General features: G+C 39.8%; 1 protein-coding gene and 1 long non-coding RNA gene across 4 annotated transcripts in view; both read left to right on the forward strand.

Annotated features, from left to right (window-relative positions):
- Nucleotides 1–25246, forward strand: LOC140739179 (cyclin-I-like). Of its 3 annotated transcripts, none has more exons than XM_073067217.1 (7): nucleotides 1–299; nucleotides 8585–8737; nucleotides 13505–13642; nucleotides 15594–15668; nucleotides 17879–18019; nucleotides 18971–19201; nucleotides 20319–25246. In XM_073067217.1, exons 2-7 carry the CDS (start codon nucleotides 8624–8626, stop codon nucleotides 20742–20744), a joined length of 1125 nt encoding a protein of 374 aa, XP_072923318.1. In that variant the 5' UTR covers nucleotides 1–299; nucleotides 8585–8623; the 3' UTR covers nucleotides 20745–25246. The 3 variants fall into 3 exon arrangements, with proteins under 3 accessions (XP_072923318.1, XP_072923320.1, XP_072923319.1); XM_073067219.1 differs by having other exon boundaries at nucleotides 13508–13642; XM_073067218.1 differs by lacking the exon at nucleotides 1–299 and adding an exon at nucleotides 1172–1297.
- Nucleotides 25247–27206: 1960 nt separating this feature from the next.
- The window catches only part of LOC140739181 (uncharacterized), a 42832-nt gene continuing 42545 nt past the window's right edge, over nucleotides 27207–27493 (forward strand). The window contains exon 1 of the long non-coding RNA XR_012101574.1: nucleotides 27207–27249. This is a non-coding gene — a long non-coding RNA (uncharacterized lncRNA). The remainder of the gene's footprint in view (nucleotides 27250–27493) is intronic.

Below are 27493 nucleotides of genomic sequence, written 5' to 3' on the forward strand. Positions count from 1 at the left end.
AACTCCCAATTCCGCCTTAACAAAGGGCGGTGTTTCGATTGCATTGAACTCTGAGCGCTTTTAGTCTTTTGTGCATGTTATTCTTTCTCTTTGCCTGTTACTTCTAAACGCGCCCGGACGATGCTAGCCTTTTTTGGGGAAATATTATTCCCACTTTCTAACCCACAGTTGGAGTTTATCGCCGCGGGGACGGGTCCGATTTCCCTTTATTTTGGAAAAATCTGAACAGAAGAACCAAGATGCCGAACTGATGGATTTGAGCAGGACAGTGACAGACACCGCATCGTCTTGGGAAACGGGTCAGTAAGTGAAGTTTCCTATCGCCCGAACATAACTCCACCCCTCACAGAAAGGGAAGTCAGGACTGGTCAAGGGGTCCTGAGCGCCCCTTCTATATTCGTGTCTCTGAATGTGTTCAGGACTATATAGATTTTGTTTATTACACGATTTAAATCTCCCATTTCATTAACGAAGCAGCTAGTAAAACAACTGCAATATACTTGATCCTTGCTAGTATACCAGGATATTGTTGTTATCTATATATATTTTATTGGTTGTAAAGATGTTTAAATAGTTTTTTAATACTGCCAGGGGTTAGAAGTAGGGTCGGGGTATCTCGAGCATATTTGCCTAAACTGAGCTGGTCACAGACTGTGGGTTCAGTATCTTTGGGGGAACTTTAGGACGGTTGTTTATTTTTTTCTTAGTCGCAGTCCCCGTCGCCATACAAGTAAATCTACGTACGTAATTTACTTGAGGAAATCTTCCTCGCTCTCACACAAAATGTTCCACTTTTTCCAATCAGTTGGTCTTTTGTGTACTCTGTAAACACTGAGGTCGCGTTCCTCTGTGTGTTACACTGTTTGCAGTTCGTTTCCTTATTCTCGATTGCGACCAAGACATTGTAAGGTCACAGCGATAGGGAGAGCGTAGTTTGCGTCACTCTTTTAAAACGCTCATTTTCGTAGTTTATTTCAGTTCTCCCAATAGCGCTTTGTAGCTAAAAAAAAAAACACTTCCGAAGAAACGCTCTGTGATCTGGAGAGCGAATACACACATCCCTATTTTTTTTAAAAAAATTGTAAAAGTTGGGAAAATTTACAGTAGTACTTTATGTAACTTCCGATAATGTTGACGGAAGTAGAGGAACCAGAGTTACTGGAGAATATAATATGGAGTGAGAGGCTTGGACAGCCGTCCGCAGGAGTTTTCATTTCTTAGCTGATCGAATCCAGAAGAGATTCACCGGGCAACCTCCTGGGATGACACGGTTGTCCCTTCGAGAGGGGCTGAGCAGGTCAGACTACAGAAGAATGTGGGGTGACATTATTGAGACGTGCCAGGGTAGAAGTTGAGATGTTTTCACTAGAAGAATCGTGAACATAGTTAGAGGGTGTATATGGGGCCAGACATTTAAAAGGGACGTTTAGATTTTTTCCCCTCAGTGGGTGGTCCACCTCTGGAATTCTTTACCTTTGAAGGTGGTTGGAGGCTCGATCATTAGAACTGTTAAAATGGAGGAAGATAAATTTTTGAAAGATCGAGGAATTGGGGGCTCTGGGGATCTAGCCAGAGGAGGAGTTCAGGCCTGGAGCATTTCAGCCATGGACATGATGGTGAGGCAGGCGAGAGGGGCAGACTGTCTCCTCCTACTTTCTTGTGTCTCTCATGCTGACTCTTCTCACTAGGTGATGGGTACATTTTGAAAAATTTACCCTGTGAGTGAACTTGAGCTGAGGCTACCTGAACAGATCGATCTGTATAGATGTATTAGCTTGCCTTTGCCCGTTTCATCAACTTTGGTGCGAACAGGACTGTAGCACAATATTAAATTGAACCGTAGTTATTGAGTCAAGGTATTACAGCAGGAAGTGGGCTCTTCAGTCCAGCATGTCCATGTTCACCATGGTGCCCATCAAGGTAATGCCACTTGCCTGCTTTAGATCTTTGTCTCCCTTAATACCTCCTTTCCGTGTACTTATCTAAATGCCTTTTAAATATTTCTATTGTGCTTGCCCCAACAAATTTCTCCAGCAGCTCATTCCATACATGCACTACCCTCTGTGTGAACAAGTTGCCCCTCACATGCCTTTTAAATCTTTCACCTCCCACCTTCAACCTGTTCCCTCTAGTTTTTAGTTCCCCCTTCCTGGGTAGAAGAACATGTGCCTTTCACCCATTGTAATTTGATACACCTCTATAAACTTCTTAAAGATCATCTATCAGTAATGCCATCCATTTTTTTGCATGTGAATGGGGGTAAGTGAGCCTGAGCTGGGTTTCTATACAATTCACCCTATTTACCACCCATAATTGTACCTCCGAGAACATCATTGTATGATGACAAAGTAATGCTCTCTTCAGAGAGCTGAAGAAGTTGTTTTAGATTTGTTACTAATGTTTGCACAAACAGATTTTAGATGGGCTTTACTTTGGATCATCCCTGAATGTATTTTTAGTATGCATGTCCACAGATATCATCGAACCAGTTGGAATTGTATCTGCAGATGAAGAGGATTGATGAGGGCCGTGAAATTGACCTGTAGACACAAAATGAAGGATGAGGCGCTAGAATTGAATAATAGCTTTAAAACAAAAACTAGGCATTCATGTTCATGATGGAGGGGTTACAGATGGAATTGGAGGTCAACAGAGAAAGAGCAGAAAGGCGAAACTCAGTTGATGGTGGATAAAAGACCGTGGCAGTCATAACTTGAAGGGTTAGAATGAGGCAAACAAAGAATTCGGTCTCGCTTCTCACTGGAAAAGGTTTGGATATCTGGTGGTTGTGTTTGCGTCTCTGAAGTCTGTTCTTGTCCTGCCCCTCATAGTTTTTAGGAGTTTAGTTGAGTGCTGTTAAAGACATGCTCTCCACTTGTGCTAATACACAGGATGGTTTGTGGCGAGGAGCCTGTCCACTGCCTTGAATATGTGAGGTAGCCTGCTTTCAAATTGTCAGTAGAGTGAACCACAGCCTGTGGAGGCAGTTCTTAATCAGAGAGCTCTGATATGTAACCATATCATTCCTAATAGCTACATCTGCTGTGCTGCTATCTGTATGTCAATAGTGAAGATGGGCAAGAGTTGTGAATCTTAATTAAGCTAGCTATCCCTGTGAGCAGCTGCCTCCTTCTCCTCCCTCATCTAATGGGGATTTAAAAAGAAATGCAGAAGCACCTTTAGTTGAGTAAGCACTTAACAGATCTTTAAAAGACAGCTGATGAGTGCACTTTTGTAACTGTAACATTTTACATCTAGAGACAGGACCACTGATTCCCATTTATCTCATCTTTATTCTTTCCATTGGTTATTTAATTTTCTTCCACTCAGAGAATATTCAAGAGTAGTTTAGAAAGTTTAAGGGAATTGGTGGTAAATTAAACACTATGGCTTTATCAAAAAATCAGAGAATAACCCATATTTCATGATCTTATTATAATTCTCATTTTTTAAAAAAAAATACTTGGGTGCGGTTTTGCACTATGCCTGGTTTTTGGAAAAGTTTGGGAAGTTCATAGTTGTATCTAAATGTAACCTGTGATAATATTGACAGAAGTCGATGAGCCAGATTTACAGGGGAATTTAGCCAGGGGTGAGTGTCCTGGAAAGTTAGCCATACGAGTTTTCATATCTTGGCTTCATTTGGGATGTTGTTAACAGTTTAAGGTTACCAGTCCAAGAGAGGTTTACTAGGGTACTGCCTGAGATGAGACTGCTGACCAATCAATAGAGTCTAAACAGTTAGATGCAATGGTGATGCTTTATAAAGCATTGGTCTGACTTCGTTTGAGGTATTGTGAACGGTTCTGGGCCTCTTATCTAAGATGTGTTGGCATTGGAGAGGATCCAGAGGAAGTTCGTGAGAATGACCTCAGGAATAAAAGGGTCAGTGCATGAGGAATATTTGATGGTTCTGGGCCTTGACTTGCTGAAGTTCAGAAGAATGAAGGCTATTGAATATTGAAAGGCCCAGACAGATTGAACTTGGAGAGGATGTTTCCAATAGTTGGTGAGTTGGGACTAGAGGGCACAGCCTCAGAATACAAGGTTGTCCCTTTAGAATAGAGATGAGGAGAAATTTATTTAGCAAGAGGGTGGTGAATCTATAGAATTCATTGCCACAAACAGCTGTGGAGGCCAAGTCATTGTATATATTTAAAGAGGAGTTTGATAGGTTCATGATTATTAGGGGGTCAGAGATTATGGGGAGAAGGCAGGGGTTGGGATTGAGACGATGATAAATTAGCCATGATAGATTGATGAGCCAAATGGCCTAATTCTGCTTCTATGTCTTATGGATTCATGGATGTGTATTCTTTGGCTTTTTAGAAGAATGAGGGGTGAACATGCAAGATTCAGAGCAGCAAGACAGAGAAAGTGTTGACACGTTTTCAGAACAACTGAATGGGTCAGGAAATGAAGTGCAAGTCTACACAGACTGTATGGAATATTAGGGTTTTCTTTTGGTGATCTTTCTGTGTGGTCCCAAAACACTTTCTTGTGAAAATGGCAATGATCATGCAAAGAAAAGAATAGGCTTTGAACTTACTCTCAAATATCTTATGAGTTCATAGTCTGTTCATAAGTTGCACTGAGGATCTGATGTATCACAAAGTGACTGTGGTTTTGATGTTATCAAAAATGTCCACAGAAAAATTACTGAACATTGGTGAAAAGTTGTAAACATTAAGCAAGGAAGCATGGATATGCAAAAATATGTGAATTCTGACCATGTGAGAACTTGTATTAGGGCAACATAGAATCCTAGAGTCATACAGAATTGCAACAAGCATTTTGACCCAACTGGTTCATGCCAACCGAGATCCTTACTTAAGCTAGGCCTATTTAGCCCATTATGGTCCCGTTCTTTAGTCAAATTAAAATATTTTCTTAGTGATTTCTTTTACTTAAACCATAACTAATTATTATTTTATGTAAATTAAAAGTAAAATAATGAAATGGCTATGTGGAAATTTCCCAACCACATTGGCTGATGATGCAATATTTTTCAGGTGTCGCAGAAGTTGCAAAGTAAAGATTTATCAGCTGAATTTTGTGGAGAATGTGGGGTTGTGAAGAAATTCACAAAAGCTGTAGCTATTTCTTGTTAGTTTTCTTTGCAACAGACAGTTCAGACCTATTAGTGGAAGTGCATAGTAGGCCATTACCAATAACTGCCAGGCTGTTGAAACATTTTGATTATGCCGTATATATTCATGAAGAAAGATATTTTGAAATGTAGAACACACCCCTTCAAAGTTCCAAGTATTTTTTTGTCGAAATACATATAGGTTCATTTTCTTGCAGGCATTCACAGTAGAACAAAGAAATACAATAGAATCAATGAAACTGTACACACAAAGACTGAGAAGTAACCGGTGTGCAGAAGAAGGCAAACTGTGCAAATGCAAAAATAAATTAAGTATGATAAATAATACTAAGAACATGACTCGCTGAGTCTTTGAATGTGAGTCCATGGGTTGTTTTCAGTGATCAGTTCAGTGTTATGGGTAGAAAAGTTGTCCAGGTTGCTTCAGGAGCCTGATGGTTGAAGATCAGTAACTGTTCATGAACCTGGTGGTTTGGAATCTAAGCTGCCATACCTCCTTCCCGATGAGAGCAGCGAGAAGGTTCCATGGATGGAAGAGGCCTGTGATGATGAATCCTGCTTTTTTGTGGCAGTGCTTTTGTTGATGTGCTCATTGGTGGGGAAGGCTTTTCCTGAGGTGAACTGGGTTGTATCCACCAATTTTGTAGGCTTCTCTATTCTTCGATATTATTGTTTCCAAACCAGGCAAGATGTACTCCACAGTGCATCTATACAAGTTTGTCAAAAGTTTTGGATGACATGCTGAACCTGCGCAAACTTCTACAAAAATAGAAGCGCAGCTATGCCTTCTTTGAGATGACACTGGCGTGCCAATCCCAGGAAAGATACTTTGAGATGTTAATGCCCAGGAATTTAGAGGTACTGACCCACTCCACCTCCAATCCCATGATGAGGACTTTAACAAGAATGACTTTTATCTGTACATTTTAGTAACCTGTTGTTCACTGCCATCCAGCTCTCTATTTGTGACAGAGTCAATGTACTGCACACGCTGAAGATCCTGAAGTAAAACAGGAAGAGCCGGACATACTCAGCAACTCAGGCATTGTAGAGAGAAACTGGTCTCATTTGTGAAGGTGACCATTTTTCATTAGAGTGTACAGAAGCAAATACAGAGATTGTCTGGCAGCAAACAATTGTTGGAGACTCTCAGGGGGTTGAGCAGCATCAGGAGGAAAGGAATTGTCAGTGTTTTCGGTTGAAGCCCTGCCTTGGAACTGAGAGTGAAAGGGGAGGTGGCCAGAATAAAGAGTAAAAGGGGAGTGGTGGGATTGGAGTTGAGGTGACTGGAGGACTGAGGAGGGATGAAAGATGTTAGGTGGGTCACACCAACTTGGGGGGGTGGTTGTGGGGTTGGGAGATGGTAGTAAGTGAATGAAAGATGGAGGCAGCTTCACCGAGGATCATCACCTTGTCGTGGTGGAGAGGCTTGTGAGTTCCTGAGATCCTGAGACAGTTTAGGCATCTGATGCTTACTCCTGGATAGGTCACCCATAGGGTAAGAGCGATCCAGCTAAGACCACAGTGTTGGAGCTAGCAGAGGTGATGACACATCACAAAGGTAGTGAAGATGGAGGAAGGCTGCAGCAGTGAAGAGGCTCAGTTGTCTTGCATTCCATGCCTCTGGACCCTGACCCTGATCTGTCAAGGACTGTGTGGTGGTTACCCATGCACGTTAAACAAGGTCACGCACAGGTGCGCTCCATTAAGGGAATCCACAAATTTGCATCATACTCGACTCGAGTGATCGCAAGAAGGATAAGATGGAGGGGGACAAAGAAGGAGCAATAAAATGATAGAGGCAGAGAGCAATGTAGGGGAAGGGACTGGAGGTTGGAGACAGCTGCTGGGCAGGAAGAGATTGCAAAGAAATGGGGAGAGCAGGATGGAAGAAGAATGAAAGGCTTGTAATATGAAGAAGAGGGTGGGATAACCGAAAGGGGTAACAATGCAGGATAAAATGGGATAGCAATGGGACAGGTAAAGGAACAAACACTCCGTGAAGAAAGCATTAAATGGTGGAGTAATTACCTATAACCACTGGTCCAAAAAACTCAGAGCAAAAGTCATATTATGAGATTGTTGTAAACGGAATTGAAAAGTGAGGTGACCTTGGAAATTTATTGAAGTGTTTGAGGTGAGAGACATAGTGTGGTGGGGGAGGGGAGTGGTAGATTAGGGGGGGAGTGAAGCTAAGAATGAAAATAACCTAACTGGAAGCTTTGGGTCACGCTTGCCGCGGCATTCGTCTCCGTAGCCTGCCATCGGAGCAGCTGCATCTCAACTATTTAAAGAGAGAAATACCATTGTGCAAATACCTAATGTGATCTGGAGACACGTCAGAAAGGGGAGTGGCAGTGAATCCATTCTCCTGCTTTGTCATTCAGTAAAATGTTGGCTGATCCTGTCCCCAGACTATATTAAAGGACTCGGGGATTTGGGGAAAGTGGTTGAAAACACAACATCTGTCTTGAATTCACTCAGCGACTGAGCTACAATCATAATTGAATGTACAAACTTTTGCTCGTCTCAGTTGTGAGTGACTAACCCTTTGTCACAAGACTGCTTGGCTTACAACTCAAGAAAGGAAAAGCAGCCTCTTTGGATCTACAATGTAAAAACCTTCTCAGAAATTTCTGTGAATTCCTGATTTAGTAAGTGCAGCAACCTCTCTGCACGGGGCAAACTTATCATTCCCCCGATTAGTCTTGTGAATCTACAGAGTGGTTAAGATAGTTTTCTTTCCGTATTTAGCAAATGAAAGGATTTGACTCCCATCTTGTATTTATATTAAGAAGATATTGAATACTTTCTTGAATCTGTTCTTTAAACCAACTTGTTAATTTCATGTTTTGTGTAGAATTCTCTATGGCCATGGAGCTGAGAATGCGAAAAGGGGGTGAAGTAATGATTGTAACCAGAGGGATAACACAATTGATCTTGATAACTTTATTTTGCAGTACTGGAGTCCTTTGCCTATGCGTTTAAATGATTTGTGATAACTGAATATGTCAGTAAAGATACTGAATTTGCTGACAAACTGAGTAATCATGTTGATGCATTAGATATGTTGCAGATGGGTGGCCTTCATTTCTGCTATGGAACTAGTGACCTTAACAATCTGTTATTCAGAATTTAACTATTCAAGATTCTAATTTTGGGGGACAAAGTGAACTGAATGTGGGCAGTAGTGTTTTGTTTGACGTTTAGGAAAGTATATACATAGCTGATAAAACAAATACTGTTACTGAACTGTCAAATAAGACATAAAATTGATCCACTGAATAATAATACATTCTCTGTCACTGCCATTTTTTTCTGGATATGTAAGATTCTTAAAATGTTTAGCTGCCTATCTAGAGTATGTATTCATAACCCATTAGGGGTTTTAGGCCTATAGAAGCTAACAGTTCTTTCTTACAGTGGTCTTTTGTCAAGCTTGCATAGACTGCTTCAAAGTCTCTCTGTTCTTAGGTACTTGTGCCTGGCAAGCTGGCCTGCCCTGTTGGTGCCATGAAATGTCTTGGGCTCTTGGATGACCAGCGGCTTGCTTTCCTCCTTGACGTTGCACTCTCTAAGGAAGCCAAGTTATGGAAAGTGCCTCTTTTCAGGACTTGCAGTTACCAGGTAGCACGCTTTTTTTAAAAATCACGAATGAGAAAATCTGCTGGAAATCCCAGCAACGCGCACAAAATGCTGGAGGAACTCAGCAGGCCTGGCAGCTTCCTAGCCTGCTGAGGTCCTCCCGCACTTCGTGTGTGTAGCATGCACTTTATTGTATTTCTGTGTCAGACTTAAGATCTGTTCTTTATTTTTGGAAGCCCAGCTCTAATAAAATATACAACTTAATTCTTTTACAATTTTTTTCTCTTGTGGCATATGTTTACTTTATTCAAAACTCTATCGTCTGGTTATTTTTCCCATTTTAATTTTGGCTTACTTTGACACTGGAAAAATTCTCAACGGGATGCTGATTATTTCCAGTGTCCTACACTGATGTCTGAAAGTGGACTGAGAATCAAACCCTTTGTGCTAGAAGCCGGATGATAGATCTGACCAGACTGGTGGCAGAGAAACAAACTACCTCTTATTTGAAGAACCTTTCATGGTTTGAAATGGAAGGGATGTTTGGGTTAACCAAAGGAATGGCACGGAAGATTTTAATTTAATGAATACTATTTAATTATTTATATTTCTCAATCAATCTAACATTGATTAAATCTTATCTATAAGGCCCAGAGGTAATTCACAGGTGCATTTCCTGACATTCCGGTGGATTCCGGTTAATTAGGGCAGCTGCTTATTTAGGACCAACCCTTAATGGACAAAAACAAATCGATAGAATAGCAAGATTCCCTTTGTTTATTTGGGACACTATGCTGCTCAACTGGGGCAGGAGACAGTTGCTGAACGGTTTCTATCTGGTGTCTGAAGTGTGCACTTGTGACACCACTCTGAGCTTAGGGCAAACCGCTTTTAGACAACGTCAGCTGCGTGTGTTTGTGTTTAAAAATCAGTGATTTCTGTCACTGATGGTTGGTGAGAAATAACAGTAAGACAGCTCAAGCTTGGGGATGCCAGAAACGGCCAGAAGTAAAATTGAAATGATTTTACGACTTCAAGTTAGGAACTACGAAGCATTCAAAGGTATTGACAATTATCTTGAATGTTACATTGAAAATGAAGATTTGGGGGATAGTCATTGATAGCATTGTGTGAAGGCAGTCCATTATCTACACGAGGTGGTTCACTGGTATTGTTCATATACAGTCAATCAAAAGAATGTGGCAGCGTACACTAGATAAGTTCCTCTGTTGGAAACTATAAGGAGCTAATACATAGTTTTATCACACTGCAGTAGTATTGATAATGTTCTAATTTGTTACTCCATTAAGCAGTAGTAATTCTTTATACCTTTTTTGACTATTTCCATGAAACTTTGGCAGCTGCTTAATTGGGCCAAAATATACTGGTCCCAGTACGTCCCAGTTAACTGGAATCCACTACACTTTGAAGTGAAAGGCAACGTGGAAGTTTTCTGTTGATCTCACAGTCACATCATTAAATGTTCATTGTACTCAGTGCTTTATTGGAACATGCTGTTCCCAATACCCCTGCCGTAATCTCAAGTTACAACAGTGAACACACAAGTCATTTAATTGCCTGTCAAATGGTTTGTGATGTCCCGAGGGGCAGAGGCAGATACATTAGGGGTATTTAAGAGACTCTTGGATAGGCACATGGATGAAAGAAAAAACAGAGGGCTTTACAGGAGGGTTGGGTTAGGTTGATCTTGGAATAGGTTAAAAGGTTCAGCAGAATATCGTGGGCAGAAAGGCCTTAATGTTGTACGTTTCATGTTAAAGTATTCCATGTACATACATTTTCTCAAAAATCTTATGTTGCTTTGTAAGTTGAGAGGCTGGATGTTGGTGCACTTTTAAAAGATAGGCTTCTGTAATTTGCATCTTTGCCCTTTCAGCTAAACTGCACCCAGTAGGTTCTCTCTCAGACTTCTTGTGCCTCTTTCACTAATGTCTCAATTCTTTTCACTCCAGTTTGGTGCTGAATTTGTCTTAGAAGTGCTTTATATTTTAATTTTGACTTTCATCAATATTTAAAAATTTCAAACTGTGTCCAGCTGGTTATAATAACAAATTGTATGAAATTCTCAGCTGGTTGTGCAACTTCATTTGAGGGGCAGATGGATGGTTAAGTGCAAAGTTAGGCGATAATGCATTTTATATTTTGAAGTTTCAAGATCAAGATTCAGATTTATTTATCGCATGTACACCGAAACATACAGTGAAATGCTCGGTTTACTTTAACAACCAACCCACCTAACGGTGTGCTGGAGCACACCACAAGTGTCGCCATGTGGTCTGGTGCCAACGTAATATGCCCGCAAAGCTCAGCAGAACAACACGGAACGCAACAAGTGACAAAATAACTACAGCGAAACAAGCCCCATTCCATCCTTCCACCACACACCCACGCACATAGACAGTCTTCCAATCCTAACACAGGTTCCCGCAGCCTCAGATTTGGCAGACGTTGGGCCTTCAGCTTTTCCACCAGCCTTGCAGAGATTCACAAACTCAATGCTTCGACCACTGGCCTTGTATTCTGGACTTCTGATTAGTCCTTTGGCGTTGAACTTTAGTATCAGCCCCAGGGTCCATTGATTCTATTGAACGTTAGGCTTGAACTCCAGACTTGCCAATGTTGGGGCCCTGAACACTAGGTCTGAAACTTCGGTCTCACTGATTTGCATACCCAGGGAGTGATTGGACCTTGTTTCTCCCGCTCGCAAGAAACTCCGAGTCCAGAACTTACTAACAGCTCGCTGACCCTGGGGGAAGGGGTGGGAAGCTCATCCTCACCGCTCAGGCCTGAGCCCAACATCCGACCATGGACCATGACCACATCGCTGGTCTTTGAACGCAGAGCAGAGGCTTAGAGCCTTACCTGACCCCTAACTCGCCTCTCTGTCCTCAAGACCATCCCTACAAACCTGAGAAATACAACCAAGTCTAAGGCATGACCTCACTGGGGACTGCAGCGCAGTGACATCTTCAAAAAGGAATATATTACACTGTTCAGCGTGATAACTAATCTCATAGCAAGTTGATTTTATCATTATAAGTGTACGTTCCATGAAGAAATTATTAATTACTAATAATCAGCCGCACTGGCATTGAAAATTGACGATTACCAAACATTGATGGAGATTTATGAGCGACAATTTCGCTTAGTTTTCTTTCTCTTATTACAAACATACACACTCTTTTATTTCTTAGTTGTATCTAATCTGGCACTGAATTTACCTTCTCTAATCTCTCCTCTTCAGTACGACTAATAAATTGCTCCACTCCTCGGTCTGTGATATTATCAACCAACTTCTTCAGCAAACCATTAAACAGTATGTTTGAGCTGAAGGGTGTAGGGTTAAGCCTAACCAAAAGTAGAACTGTGAGATGTTGTATGCTGGCAATATCTGGGTCAGTGTGTTCATTCTGCTGGGGAAAATAATTCAAGCAACAAATTGTAGTTTTTTCTTCATATGTTTTAATGGAAGAACAGAAGTACAGAACTCAAAATATTTTTACAACAAATACAACGGCTAGAAAAATTGGAAATCCCAGATAGGACAACACCGTAGCAGTAATTATTCCTAAATAGATTCAAGATTGTTTATTGTCATTCTTCAGTACATGAGTGAGAGGAGAACAACGATTGTAAGGGTCTCCTTTATGGAATTATCTTTTGAAACTAAGAGTTAACTTTTCGTTGACAGCTCATGGGGAACTGAACAAGCTATTTTTGTTGAATGTTTTAGCAAAACCAGAGAAGTGACCATGAACGCTTCTGGGACATCCTGTTTCCTGAATAAGAGTTCGTTAAATATTTTATACATTAGGTCATTGAGGTGTACACTAATTTTATCACTATTGTACCTTGAATAAAATGCCAATTACTTGTTTCCACTGCTGACAAACTAAAGCTTAGACAGCAACTAAATTCTTGTTTTTATTTATGGCAGAAAACTAAAATATTTTAAAGTAATTGTCATAAGAACAATTTTCCCCATAAGATGCTTTTTGATTGATATTTTATGTTTTGAATTTCTGAAGGTTAATTTATAAATCATTTTCCTGAGATCAGGCATGGAATGATTGACCCTTTTCACTTGATGGTGAACTTTGTTCCCAGCTCCAGTCTCAAGGAAAGTTGGCTGTGGTTATATTCTATAACGGCACCGGAGGCTATTCTATGTATCCAGTCAACACTTCCTTGCAAAACCTTCCTGTTTCTGCAACAAATTTTGTCATTGGCCTGTTCTCCCTAAATTCCCAACAGCCCCCCTTTTCCCTCCTGATTTTACCACTTACCTGTATACCAGGGGTGATTTAGAGAGGCCAGTTGCCCCGCTAAACAACACGCCTTTGGAAGAAACTGGAGCACTGAGAGGAAAAATGGTGACAGGGAGATAGATAATCTCGACTCCAGAGCACCAGTGGTCAGGATTGACCCTGGGCCATTAGGGTTATGAGGCAGCAATTCTGCTAGCTATACCACTGGTCCTGTGCAGACTTCTCCCTGATTGCAGTCTTGGCTCCAGTCAGACAAATATTCAGCCAAGTACTCTTGATGTTGCTGGTTCTTGTTTTTTCTCAACTTTATATTTTTTTTAAAAAAACTTTTTGACAATGGCTTGTAGAAAACAGTAATCCAGCATCAATCAAAATCAGTAACTCTGATAGATGAGGTGTTCAGTACCATTCATCAAAATAGAAGTAAGTTATTGCTTTCTTGAAAGATACTTTTAGCAATTTTTCATTGTATGCTCGTCTTCTGGGTTTTCAATTTGACTATTATGCTTTTATTTTAAAGCAGGATCCAACTATAAATCCACTGCAGCGGGAGCATGTCGTTCTGTGGCTCAGGGACTTGTGCTCCAAGTTTGGGTATTACCCTGAGACCTTCTTTTTTGCTGTTAGTATTCTTGATCGCCTCTTAGCATCTGTAAAGGTAAGAGTTATTTATCCAGTTGTACTTAAGTTAGACAAATTGCCTTCTTCATAATTTCCTTTGTGGCTTTTTACTTGAAGTAAAATGTGCACATCTATATTGACCTTTATTAACACCTTCAAGTTAACAGGTATCTGAAGATTTTACACTTGCTCGATGGTAAAACATCCCAATGAATTTCCAACTAGATTGCCGAGTGGCTTGTCAATACAATCACTCCTAAATTCAGGTGTTTTGATGGGGGTGGGATAGTAACCATGGTACAGTATTTGTGGATAATTCATTTGTATTTTGGCTTAGTAGTTATCTCTTAACAAATTGGAAGGGTATTTGGCAGTTGTTATATTTGTTGAATTAAATTGGGAATGGTTTTTTTTTCTGTACAGCTTCTTGCTACCTGATTTAGAATAACATTTATGTAACCTTGAAATTCTTAGTGATTCTTTTTTAAAATACACTCAGTGGCCACTTTATGAGAATGGTGCTCCTCAACTATCACTCCAGGTACTTGGTCCACCTTGTTCCCCAAGAGGAAGTCCAGAATTACTCCTTCCTAAGTAGGTTTCTCCAAATATTTTTTGAAGAAACTGTCTTGGATGCACCACACAATTTCTGCTCCTTTCAGGCCTGCCTTTACCACTTCCTCTGGCAGCTCGTTCTGGGTACTCACTGATTTCTGTCACGAGGTTACCACTTTTAAACCTTTTGCTTCTCGTAATGTGCCCTCGAGTTTTGAAATCGACAGTGGGTGTCCACCTTATCCATACTGTTCATGATTTTACAAACTTCAATTAGGTTGTCCCTCATTGTCCCTCCAGGCGATAAAACTATAGTGTGGCCAACCTCTCCCTATAACTTTGTTCCTCTAGTCCAGGCAGCATTCTCGTAAATCTCTTTTGCATCCTCTTTAGCTTCACAATGTCCTTCCCATAGTGGTGATCAAAGCTGTACACAACACCACAAAAGCAGCCCCATCAACAACTTGTATACAGGCAACTAATGTCCTTGCTCCTAAAGTCAATTTCAATTGAGACCCAGGCTATCACAACAAGAAAATTGACATGAAGCACAGTTAGGTCTGGCAAAGAGAATATTATAGTTGAATGGTGCTAAAAGTAAATGGGAACCTCTTCAAAGTAAATAATGATTTCTGATGCATAATTAGTAAACAGGTAGGACCTATTAAGGCCAAGGATGTTTGCATATGCTTGGAGATAGAGAGTACATAAGAATACTTAACGTTTGTTAAGATGATAATGTTGGTGATAGTAATTGGTAGAAATTGAGATATTGAGGTTTGTTTGGGATGAAATTAATTGGCAGGAGGGTATAGAAGTCTGGTTATCCTTAATGGATAGGTTGCTAGGCCTAGGTAGCTTGCATTTCAGTTTGCTGAGGGAATTGAAAGTGGTGGGAGCAGAAGGGATTGTTCTAAGATTCAAGTTTCCTTTGGACGTGATTAGGTGCCAGGGGATTGCAGAGTAGCCAACGCAACATAGATGTATAAAGACTGCAGGTGCTGGAATCTGGAGCAAAACAAGGTGCCGCAAGAACTCAACAGAACAGGCAGCATCTATGATGGATCTATGATCTATGATGGATATGACTGCCGATTTTTCAGGTCTGAAAAGTCACGACCCAAAACGTTGACTGTTTATTCCCTTCCAAAGAGTTTCTCCAGCATCCAATGTGACGCCCTTGTTCAGCAAAGTGAAAGCCTGGATTTAAAAAAAAATCGGTTTAAAGGCTGAAAACTCTAGTAGATATTTATATTTTGCAGACTAGAGGATGGCAGGCTCAAAGTGCTGAGCTTTTCTATGGTAGTGTATTTAATTTTTTTTGTGTAAGTTATTTCTATTCATTAAGTTTCCTTAAATGATATTCTTTAGTAAATGAAAAATTTGGCACTGTTGTTAAATCACATCATACTTTCAATATGTAATTTGTCCAGGCACAACCAAAGTATCTTCGTTGCATTGCCATTTCCAGCTTGTTCATCGCAGCCAAAATCAATGAGGAAGATGAGGTTGGTATTCTTTTTATTCTTGTAGTTAGCAATGAGCTGGCACAAATCTAATGGACTGACCGGTGCTTTCTGTGCTCTAAAATCCCCTAATTGTGCAATATTCCATCATGCAATTTAATACTAACCAATTCACATAATACACCATTTCTGTTGATGTTTTGAAGCCATGTATTTTGGCATTGTTACAATAGCTGTGTGTAACATATTAATTAGTTGTAACAATAGTGTAACATTAATTGGCATTTATACATTGTTTCTACATTACAGATGTTCTACTGTCAAGTTACAGACAAACAAAATTCCTTGTATTGCACATTTTTAGAACATCAAATCTGATTGGCACCTCTCTGAAAACTGTGAAATTATAGGACTGAAATCATACTAAAACTCTTCAGATATTATTCCCATGTCTGGGGTGGGAAAAAAAGAAAATTTGCCGCTGCATCTGATTTTTGGGAACAAACTGCACCTTAAAACAGCTTTGCTGCAATTTACCAGATGATGATTACTTGGCCACGACTTTTGATGTTGTTTATTTTCTGTGTGGATACAATATGCTACAAACATTGTTGATTATTGTTTTTGATTTAGTTCTCTTCTCAGGTTAACTCTGCCTTTAAATTTGATATAAATCTCATTTATAGTCCTTTAGTTTTGGCACATTATTGCTGATCAATAGGTTTAGTTGTAAATGTAGGTACAAAAATAATGGAATTATTTAGGGTGGATTAATGTATGCCAAAATTTAAACACAAGCTGAGAAGAGTGCCATACATATAGCAGATGGTGTTCTTCTGTTTTTTTTTTAAAGCTGTTGGTGTTCTTCTTGTGGTGAATGTTGCTGGTATGGGAACTGCCAATGAGAAACCATGACAAGGTGTAACTGTGATTCCTGTGACTAGTTCATTGTACAGCATGATTGAGGAAACAGATGACCACTGTAGCAGGACTGCCAGTCAAGTTAAATTTGTCATAGATGGGATGGAGTCCTTTGAGTCCTGTTGTAGCTACACCCATTGAAACAATACTGTGGTAACCGTGACAGTTGGCTGATCCTGTTTCTAGTCAATAGTGATCCCCAATCACTTCGTAGTGACATTGGGCGTAGGTTTGCCCACATCAAGCAGAGGTGTTTGGGTCCTGTTGGAGATGGCTAATGCCACATATCGGTACCACCTGAGCCCAAATTTGGTTGGGCAGTATGGTGGCACAGAATTAGCATAATACTATTAAAGCAGCAGCAGCCTGGGTTCAATTCCACCGCTGTCTGCAAGCAGTTTGTACATTCTCCCCGTGACCACGTGCATTTCCGCAGCTGCTCCGGGAGTTTACAGGTTTGTGGGTTAATTGGTCTCATGGGTGTAATTGGGCACCAGAGGCTCTTTGAGTCTTTAGGGTATGTTCCCGTGCTGTATCTCTAAATAAAACATAATAATAAAAATAAAATATTGCATGTGTTGTTTTAGTACCCAAACTGCATCAGTACTAAACTCTTGAGCTACCCTTCCATTTTCTGAGCTGCGACGAAGGCAGTGTTATTGATAAACCGGTTCGAGAGTTGATGCTATGGTACTTCCCAGAGGAAGTTTAAAACAACTATGACTAAGATGGATTTTTCTCTAAAAGCCACAAGAATCTTCCTTTTTGAAAAAACCTCTGGAGTAATTTTCCTGACTTTCCAGTACCAATATGTCTCAGTCAAGCGGTGTCAAATGTTGCCTTGATGTTCTGCTGTGGTCACTGCAGGAATTTCTTTTGAATTTTGCGGTTCTTTGGAGTTTCTCTGCAAGGTTGTAATGAGGAATAATTGGAGTAGCAGAGTCCCAAGTGAGCATGGGCACACTGCTGTTGTTGAGTATTGCTTGCTATCAATTGGTTAGCGTTAACTAAAAAAAACTTTTTGATGGTTTGCAGGTAGGACTGTATAAATAAGTGAGAAAATATTTGAATACACAAGTATAATAATCTAAAATCATGTTCATATTCAAATGGCAAATAGACCATGTGATAGTCACAACATGCTGCTACAATGTTTTACTGGCTTGCCTCTTCCATTTAATATTTCTTTAGCACGTTAAGCAGAAATGTTGAATCAAGGGCAAGTTTTCTACAGCCACCACATCTTCAAGATAGTTCACTAAACTTAAGAAAATCTGCAAAAAAAAGACATTTGGTCCAGAAATGGCACTTATTTATTGATTATTTCATAGGTCACACTCCTAGTAAAGGACCTCACAGCGAAGAGTGCCAGCGGCTGTTCTACCAATGAGGTTGTGAGGATGGAAAGGATCATACTGGAGAAATTGCAGTGGGACCTTTACACCGCCACACCAGCAGACTTTTTGAACATAGTAAGCATTCGACAGTCGAGATGTCAGATTGTGAATTAGTATGTTTGAACTGAGAGACGTTTAGACTGGTACAAGAGCATCAGCATTTTAAACTCAGATTTTGCATTTTTATGCTATTGCCACAAGTACCTGTGAAGCAGAAGCATTACCTACATGAATACTGGTTTCTAAGAACATCTAGCAATAGGCATGGTTACAGTTCACTGTGAAAGAGTTGTCGATGGTGGTTGGAGCTGCAGTTCATGCTGTCACTTATAAAGTCTGAAGAGGCACTAGGAAGGGGGCAGGGCATAAATTCTTCTGCACTGGGCAATGTAATACAGTGATGATAGATCGTCATCGAAAACATCAAACAGCGTGTCTTTGCGCCCTTGAGCCAATTTTACCCATCACACATTTTGGGCACCGAGATTGGGTCATTGTCAATGATTAAGCAGGAATGTTGGAACCTCCATTATCCACTTTCCTATCCTCTGCCAAGATCTTTTATCTTCCCAACTCTTTGCAAGGCAAAACCTTGTATGGGATGTCATTTGTTCAATACTTAGTTGGCTTTCTCGTCTTCATGAATAAAATAGCAACACTGTGTCTTTAGCTTCTCTGAATGCACTTGCCTTCAATCCCACGCCCAATTTATTAACATGTCATGTGAAGTACTAAAAGTACAGAGGTACTGTCAGAATCCATCACTGCCAGTTATTCATTGCAGCCTCTTCACACACTGGATACTGGAGGTTCCTCTATGATTTTAGTGGAGGATTCAAATTCTCAGATTTCCATCTCAATATTTTTTGATACCATAGAAGCAATTTGGTTGAAGTCCTCTACACTGATGGAAACTTGAGTACGACCTGGTTAGAATTGCCTTGCAGATTGCCAGGGGATAGATGATTCAGGCTGTTGTTTGTTTGTGCCCAGGGTCTAACCTAAACCTTTGTTTCCATCGTCCAGTTCCACGCCATGGTGATGTCCAGCCAGCCCCATCTCCTTGAGCAATGGCCTCAGATGAAGCCTTCTCTCCATGCCGCGCTCTTAACCAGACAGCTGCAGCACTGCATGGCCTGCCACCAGTTACTGCAGTTCAGAGGCTCCACGCTTGCCTTAGCGATCATCAGCTTGGAAGCAGAAAGATTGACTCCTGATTGGTTCGTTGTTACAACTGATCTGCTAAAGAAAACACAGGTAGGAGCAAGTCTGAACATTACTGGTCTACACATGTACAATAAATATTGTTTAGCAGGAGGTCCAAAGGAGAAATGCCTTTCTACACATGTGTTAAGTCCCAAAGCATTATTTCATTATTCATTAAATTACAAATATTAGTCTTTTTTCATTATTGTGCTGTATAAAGCAAGTCTTTTACTGCCTTCAGACCAATTTGAATTCTGAATTTTAGTCTTCAAGTGCCTTTTCTTTTTCATCTTCTACATCCTAGATTTACACTGGAATGTAATGGCAGTGTAATTTAACATCATACATAAGGAGAAGATGTATCTGGCTTGTTTATCTTTGCTTGTACAACAAGATTATACACAACCAAACAAAGGATAAGGGCAGACTCTGGCTTTCTGCTCACCTACAGCTGACATCCTCTTCACACAGCCCTGCTCACAACAGAAGGGCTGATGAATGCCAGTTTTTCCCCTGTGTACATTTCTAACTACACGCACAGGTAAACAAAGAGATCTCGTTGAAAATGAAACTTAAAAATAATTTTAAAAATAATCTACTGCTAATTTTCAGTACCAGTGACTCCCTCAAAAACAAAAGGTAATGTAGCAGTTGATAGCTTCACGTTAACATTGACATTAAATTTCAATACCCTTTCACAATCAAGAGGAAACTCCTTTTAGATACAGTGTGGTCAGCAAAATATCAATGCATTGAAATTCAGTGAAGCAAAGGAATTAATGATCCCAATGCCATCAATGTTTGCAATGTCATTTTACATTTAAGCATTCCAACTACTTGTATATATAAAGGGTACAGTTAAGAATATCCCTGGGGGGAAAATCAAGTTGAGATTTCAATCAATTAATGCATGACTCCTATTAATTAGAAATGTAACTACCTTGTTAATGCTGCAAGTTCAATTTTTAGGTCAATTGCTCTTTGACTTCTGTAGTCCTTTGTTCTGCTTCCCAGTAACGTGAACTGCATATTACCAAATAACATGAGCTGGTGCAATCAGAAGCATTTATAAAACTGACTTGGGGCAGAGAAAATTTATTGGTCTCAAACAAAATGTTTCTAATTGATGGTTCATATTAACATAGAAACCATTTGCTCTCTCTTTCAGATTCACAGCTCAGAGTTTATCTACTGTAGAAACATTGTGGAACAACAGTTATTACCGCCCACATTGGTCTGGGATCCCAACACGCTCTACGTCTTTGATCCTGCAAGTTCGGTCATTGAAAGGCAACGGCAGGGAAGATTGCTTTACGCTCATTCAGGCAGATGTGATTTGATATCTGATTCACTCTCCGGTGGAAAGCTGTGGTCCAGCCGACGAGCTTCTGTCAGCAACAGTATAGCTCCGGTTAAACCAAATGAGGCAGAGGCAAGCCCCATGTACGGAATGCAGAATCTCTCCAGAGATACCATCACTGCGGCTGCCGAGGGGATTGGTGACAGCAAGGATGTTGATTCCAGCACAGCTAGTTCACAGCTGGTGGAAAACCCTTCACCGTGTCCCCCGCTGCAGCCTGTGGATGATGAGTAAGTGGCCAAAATGGGAGTTAACCAAATCATAGATTCATTTTTATTTTAAAAAGTTGTATATGTACAAGGGTAAAATAAATCCATTTAGTGACATAACTGCTCAAACTGGTACAATCCATTTCAGGACAGTCAGGAAATCGGGAAGATAATCCTCAACTGCCGGGTCTTAGTACACCTCCATCCCAAGGGTTCCAGAATCTTCTCTAGCCAAGTTTGTATGTCTTCCATGGAATAGTTATCCCCGTGGTGAAAATGGTCAGTTAAATACTATATGCAGAACATTTAGCTGACAACAAAGAACCAGTACATTTTTTTTTTATTAACCTTTAGGACAACTGACCTGTGCCTACACTGTGGGAGGTGGGTAGTTTTGTGTTTTGCAGGATGTCCATTGATGTCAACTTCCAGAGCCAACAGTATATTTTTAGAATATTTCCTAGTTTCTACTGGTCCATAAGGGTTTTGCGTTGGTTTCCAGGGTGAATGTGGTATTTGGACTTTGATACTGAGCAGCTTTGAGTATAATGGTTTAGGAACATTATGCCTAGGGAGGCAGCAGGAGGCATACTCCCCACCATTAATCAGTGTGCAGGTTTAATTGTCCCCCTCCATGCAAAGTCACTTTAAATGACCAAGATTTTCTTCCTCATCCCCTCATTACAACTGTTACATTTCCCACATTCCACGATGACACAATTGTGTATCTCAAAGTATTCCTTTACCATCTCTTTACATGTCTGAATGCAAATTCTCCACAGACCAGCACAAGCAAGCAATGATTTAGAACATTTTAAATTGTATTATAAATCATTATTTGCTACATATAAGAGTGTATAGTTTAATGGTAGCCCCAGAAATGGGATATACTCTCTTTTCCACCTGTGAATAATCTAGCTTTGACTAAGAGTCTTCTGTAAACAGCCACTTGCTAGCAGTATCATTATGCACTCAGTAGTTTTAGTGAACTTTAAATATTTAATGCTTATCAAGCATGAACAAAAGTACTTCAGAGCTTCCATGAAGATGCAAAGTGATCTAAACTTGCAATAATTACTTCAATTTGGAGAGCAGTTTTATTGCTAGTGCCCACTTTGAAAGCAATATTCTTTAGGCTGGTGCAGAATTGCCTTTGATTGCATCAGCGATTGCATTTGTGCAGTAATTACTTTGTATCCTGGCTTTTGTACTGCTTTGGCCAACACTGGAAACTTCCATTGTTGAAACTCCAGCACAAACTAATAAAATCTCCTCGAGATGGACTGCAGATGCTGGAATCTGGAGCAAAACAAATTATTGGAGAAACTCGGCGTGGGTCAAACAGCATCTGTGGGAGGAAGGGAATAGTTGGTTTTGGGTTGAGATCTTGCATCAGTCCTGATTTAGTGCCTCAACCTCAATCATTGACCATTCCTCATCCTTCCCTCCCCCTCCAACCCCAACATACCTCCATCACAGATGATGCTTGACACACTGGGTTCGTCCAGCAGCTGGTATGAGCAAAATTTTCTGCCTCATGTTTTAAAAGGATACAGTGTGCTACCTCCATCTTGTGGCCATTGCAGAAAATATCTCATTGTGACTGCAATGACATTGTTTTTTTGGCATCATTTGGCCTCCTTGACTCACACACCCAGGAATTTATGTGGTGCAGTCAGTTCTTAAATGATAGCAGGATTTTCAATTGCTCTTCTGTTATAATCTCCCTTGTATACTTTTAAAGAAATCCTTGATGTGCCCAAAATGTGTTTTTGAGGCTTGTCTTTTTGTTGGAATCATTCAATTGGATGGATGGCACCCGTTAGTCTCGCAAGACCATGGAAAGTCTTGCTTCAGTCTCTCCAGGGCGTAGGCCTGGGCAAGGTTCTATGGAAGACCAACAGTTGCCCAAGCAGCAAGTCTGCCCTCTCCACGTCACCGATGTTCAAGGGAAGGGCAGGGGCTGATACAGCTTGGTACCAGTGACATCGCAGGAGTTGCCAGAGCGAGGTTGAAAGCAACCTTGGACTGCCTTAGGAACTCTAGCTCCGGATTTGTCCTCGGGGTTTACTCCTGAAGCCTTTCCCATAAGTGGGTATGGCCGCAAGGCAGCGGAGGTTTGAAATCAGAGTTTTCCCTCTCTTAGATGGGCTGACGAGCTCCATCTACCCAAAAACATTCAATTCGGAAGAATGATGTAAATCTTTCATTCAATGGCTAAAGAGCTCAAGTCCAATCCGTATTTTTTTCATCACAAACTTAACATTGTTAATTGCTATTCTATACGTCCAGTGGCTAGAAATGTGTAGTTTACAGGATGCAGTCTGTCTTGAGCCAAGATTAGAAGATTAGCTTTATTTTGCGCATGTTCATTGAAACATACAGTGAAATGCATCGTTTGCATCAAATCAGCAAAGGATTGTGCTGGGCAGGTGTTGCCATGGTTCCGGCACCAACAAAACATTGTCCAGATGTCACTAACCCTAACTGTAATTCCTTGGAATGTGGAAGGAAACTGGAGTACCTGGTGGAAACTTAGTCACAGGGAGAATGTACAAATTCCTTACAGGCAGCAGCAGGAATTGAACCTTTTTTGATGATTGCTGGTGCTGTAAAGCGATGGGTGTTATGCTTCTGTGCTGCCCAAGTACCTGATCCCAATGGTTTGAAAATACTCCAATATTCTACGTGCCTTAACTTGTCAATTAACCATCCACCTTTGGTACACCGTAATTCACATTATAACGTTACAGATCAATTTTGCCTGTGTGTTTCAAGCTGTTTCAGAATCCCATGCCAGTTAAAGCTGAGAGTTTCAAATCTTCACAATAGTAAATAAACCAAAGAAATATTTTGAAGTTATTTGCGCAAAGCTCAAAAATTCACAGCATTGAAACTAAATTTAACTCCTTTAAGAGGAAATAGTAGAATATTATATTTGTTCACAGTCAAATGTAACTGGAACAAATGAGTAGAGGAGAAAGTCCTACTGCTTTAATCAAAAAATGTTATAAACCGTGCACTTAATGAGTCAATGTCCTGAAAACCGATGGATAATTCCATTTAATGCCATTGACATTTTGGAATCTTTTAATAAAATGTGCAATTCTTACCTTTGCAATAGAAGTTTTAGAAATTTTCTGAACTGTAGCAGGCACGATATTCATAGAAGATTATTAAATGACAACAGCCGTCATTGAAATACCTAAAGTTCTATACAGTAAAATTCGGGGGAGGGGGAATTTGACAAATTACTATTGGCTATCAATATTACAATTAGTGACAGAAATGTCATTTCACAGAATGGCATTACCAATAATAATGATTATAAGATTATAATTTAAAAAAATCAAATCTTACATCTATATGTATTTCCCACGACTTACTGTTATATATTCTGACATTCTCATTTATAATAACAATTATCAAAGAATGGATACCACAGATCATGTTGACCATGATCTCATCAAATGGCAAAGGGGCGACATGGGCTCCTAGGTTTCTGAAGTAAACTGAACTTGAGAAATACTTCTCAATACTTTTGAGCTCCTCAGCCTATATTGCAGTGGCAGCTTGTGATCCTGTTGCCAAAATTGTGTGTAATTGCAATTTTTCTTTGTATTCTATTTTTTCTATTAACCATCGTAATGGTCTTAATTTGCTACGCATGACACATTCAACTGGTATTTTATTCATTTGTAATTATAGGCCTACAGAAAATGCTCAAGTAAATGCTTCTGCAAAGTTTTAGTAAAAGAGAATTACTCTGACATAGCATTCTGAAATTTCTCATACTGTAATTATTATTTACAGAATTTTCTGAGCACATTAAGAAAATTCATTTATCCAGCATGTAACCTAACATCAGGGGGCGGAAACAAATTAAACAGCTGTTTTCTTTCTCACTTTATGAATTGTTTAGTCACTCTGGTGACTGGGCAGAGGTAATCTGTACGGTAATGAGGATGTGTGCAAGATTCATCATTTCTATGTTTCAAAGGCAGCTAATGAAGGTCCTACTACTATAGACATGTTTCAAGCTATTTGTGTAAAACTACTAAGAATATGCCTTAGGTTGGGTGTTCCCTTTCAGAGGAAAACCCTGCTGACAAAACCTCAGTAGTGCGAAAAATACAGCGGATTAAAGTGCCCTCAGTGGTTATAAATGCTATATATTTTGGAAAATGTACAACTTTTCTGTGGTAGGACCAAAAACTTCCTATAAAAGCAAAATAAGCTTTAGCATCCTTTTAAATACTGTGATATTTAAAACTATTTAAGCATAACAAGTATTTTGTATTCCTAACAGTTTCTGCACTAATTTTACTGTTAAGACTACAAGTCTCGGCACTCTCCATTTTAGTAAATGTGTTTTATTCTGTATTCATATTTTAAGTTAACATTGAGCAGGTGATACTGAGCAAAATACTGGAAGCTCTTTAAGGAACTGTTATCCAGCTCTTGTACAATTTGAACAAAATGTTTATAAATTTATTTGAACTAAATAAAACTGTGATATTTTGAGAATGTCCTGTTTTGTCCTTTTTGCTTTAAAAGTTCATTTCAAGCTTTATCTGAAGCATGCAATATGCATCTTCAAATCATTTCATATACTGAGCCCACAATTCCAACAGTTTAACGTACAACTTTCTCTTTAACTGTCACAAAGTGATTGGATTATGAAAAAGGGCTAGGCAGTTAGTTTATTTAGAAACTAAACAATGTAATAACTTGCTCCCAAACCCCGCTTCAACAGTGGATACCCAACATAATGCTTGTGGGTGATTTTCCTAAATTAAAATTGATGAAAGACCGACCAAGATAGGTGAAGGAGCAAGTTAAGGGAGCAGGGGGTTTGCAGAAGGACTTGGACAAGTTGGGAGAATGGGCAAATAGTGGCAGGTGGAATTACAGTGTAGGAAATTGTATGGTTATACACTTCGGTATAAGGAATAAGGGCATAGACTACTTTCTAAATGGGGAGACAATTCAGAAATTGTGGTGGGGGGGGGGGCAAAGAGACTTGAGTCCTCATGCAGGATTTCCTCAAGGTTAACTTGTAGGATGAAGCAATGGTAAGGAATACTATCGATGCAATGCTCCTCAGACAGGATGAAGAGGTACAATTCAACTGCCAGGACTTAAGAACTTTTTAAAAGCTATTATTAATGCTTTTTGAGATAGTGATTTAGATGCATATCATATTTTTTACTGAGTTAAGTATTGTATGTAATTAGTTTTGCTACAACAAGTGTATGGGACATTGGAAAAAAAGTTGAATTTCCCCATGGGGATGAATAAAGTATCTATCTATCATCTATCTAAATACAATGTTAGCATTCATTTTGAGAGGACTATAATATAAAATGAAGGATGTGATGCTGAGGCTTTACAAGGTGTTGATCAGACCACATTTGGAGTATTGTGAGCAGTTTTGGGCTCCACAGCTAGGGAAGCATTTGCTGGTGTTAGAGGGGGTAAAGAGGAGAATAACCCCTGGGATAAAAACATGAGGAGTGTTTGATGGCTCTGGGCCTGTATCAGGAGAGATCTCACTGAAATATACCAGAAATGGAAAATCCTAGATAGGGTGGACATGAATTAGGATGTTTCCAGTAGTGAGAGAATCTAGAACCAAAGGACACAAACTCATAATTAAAGGATGTCTCTTTAGAACAAAGATCAGGAGGCAATTCGTTGGCCAGAGGCTGGTAAATCTGTGAATTTCATTGCCACACACTGCTGTGGAAGTTCAAGTTATTGGGCGTATTTAAAACAAAGATTGATAGTTTCTTGATTAGCAAGGCCATCAAAGGTCACAGGGAGAAAGCAGGAGGATTAATAAGACAATGATCAAATGGCGGAGCAGGCTGTTTGACCTAAAGTCTGCTCCAAGGTCTTGTGGTCTTGGTGTTCAAGTTACCACTCTCAGTAACATTGTCCACTGCAAGCATTTCTGGTGATTGATCAGTGAAAACATTCCTTTAATCATAAGCTCAAAGAACTGCCAATGTGATACGAATAGAAAATTGGAATTGAAAGGAAGCCATGTTCTACTCAACTAATGGTTTTTCTATTTAAAAATAAACTGCCATCAGATAATAGGACATAATGGGCAGAACATGGTTGTATTTGAAGTCTCCATATTTTACATTAATGATTAGTCTAAGAATACATTTGCAACAGCTAGGTCAATTTATTTATTTATTTAGATTTACAACCGAGAACAGGCCCTTCTGGCTCAATGGTTTAACCTATTTAACCCTAGCCTAATAACAGGACAATTTACAATGACCAAATATCCTACTAACAAGTTTGTTTTTGGAACGTGGGAGCAAATCAGAGCAAACCCATGCGTTCACTTGGAGGAAGTACAAACAAACAGTGTGCAAATGTCCTGACAATCAGTGTTGGAACTGAACTCCGACACCCTGAGCCACTATGTTACCATGGCAACCCAAAGTTAAAGTTAATAATTGAAAACATACTTGTCTGCCTTCAGGACGGTTGGACGGAAAATCTTGTGAAGGGTAAGTTCTATATACAGGTGTCTCCCACTTTACGAATGTTTCCTTTACGCCACTTTGCTTTTACAAAAGACTTACATTAGTAACCTGTTTTTGCATTGCAGAGGATTTTCGCTTTTATGAAAATTTTTCCCATATAAATTAATGGTTCTTTGCTTTACACCATTTTGGCTTAAGAAAGGTTTCATAGGAACGCTCTACCTTTGTAAAGTGGGGGGGGGGGCACTTGTACAGCACAGTATATCAT

Source organism: Hemitrygon akajei, chromosome 15, assembly GCF_048418815.1.
Source record: "Hemitrygon akajei chromosome 15, sHemAka1.3, whole genome shotgun sequence".
NCBI classification, from domain to species: Eukaryota; Metazoa; Chordata; class Chondrichthyes; order Myliobatiformes; family Dasyatidae; genus Hemitrygon; species Hemitrygon akajei.

Coding starts and splice junctions, on each gene's coding strand:
- LOC140739179 (XM_073067217.1), top strand. CDS start 8,624: ATGAAATGTCTTGGGCTCTTGGATGACCAGCGGCTTGCTTTCCTCCTT. Junction 15,669..17,878: donor AAATCAATGAGGAAGATGAG/GTTGGTATTCTT, acceptor ATTATTTCATAG/GTCACACTCCTAGTAAAGGA. Junction 18,020..18,970: donor CAGCAGACTTTTTGAACATA/GTAAGCATTCGA, acceptor TCCATCGTCCAG/TTCCACGCCATGGTGATGTC.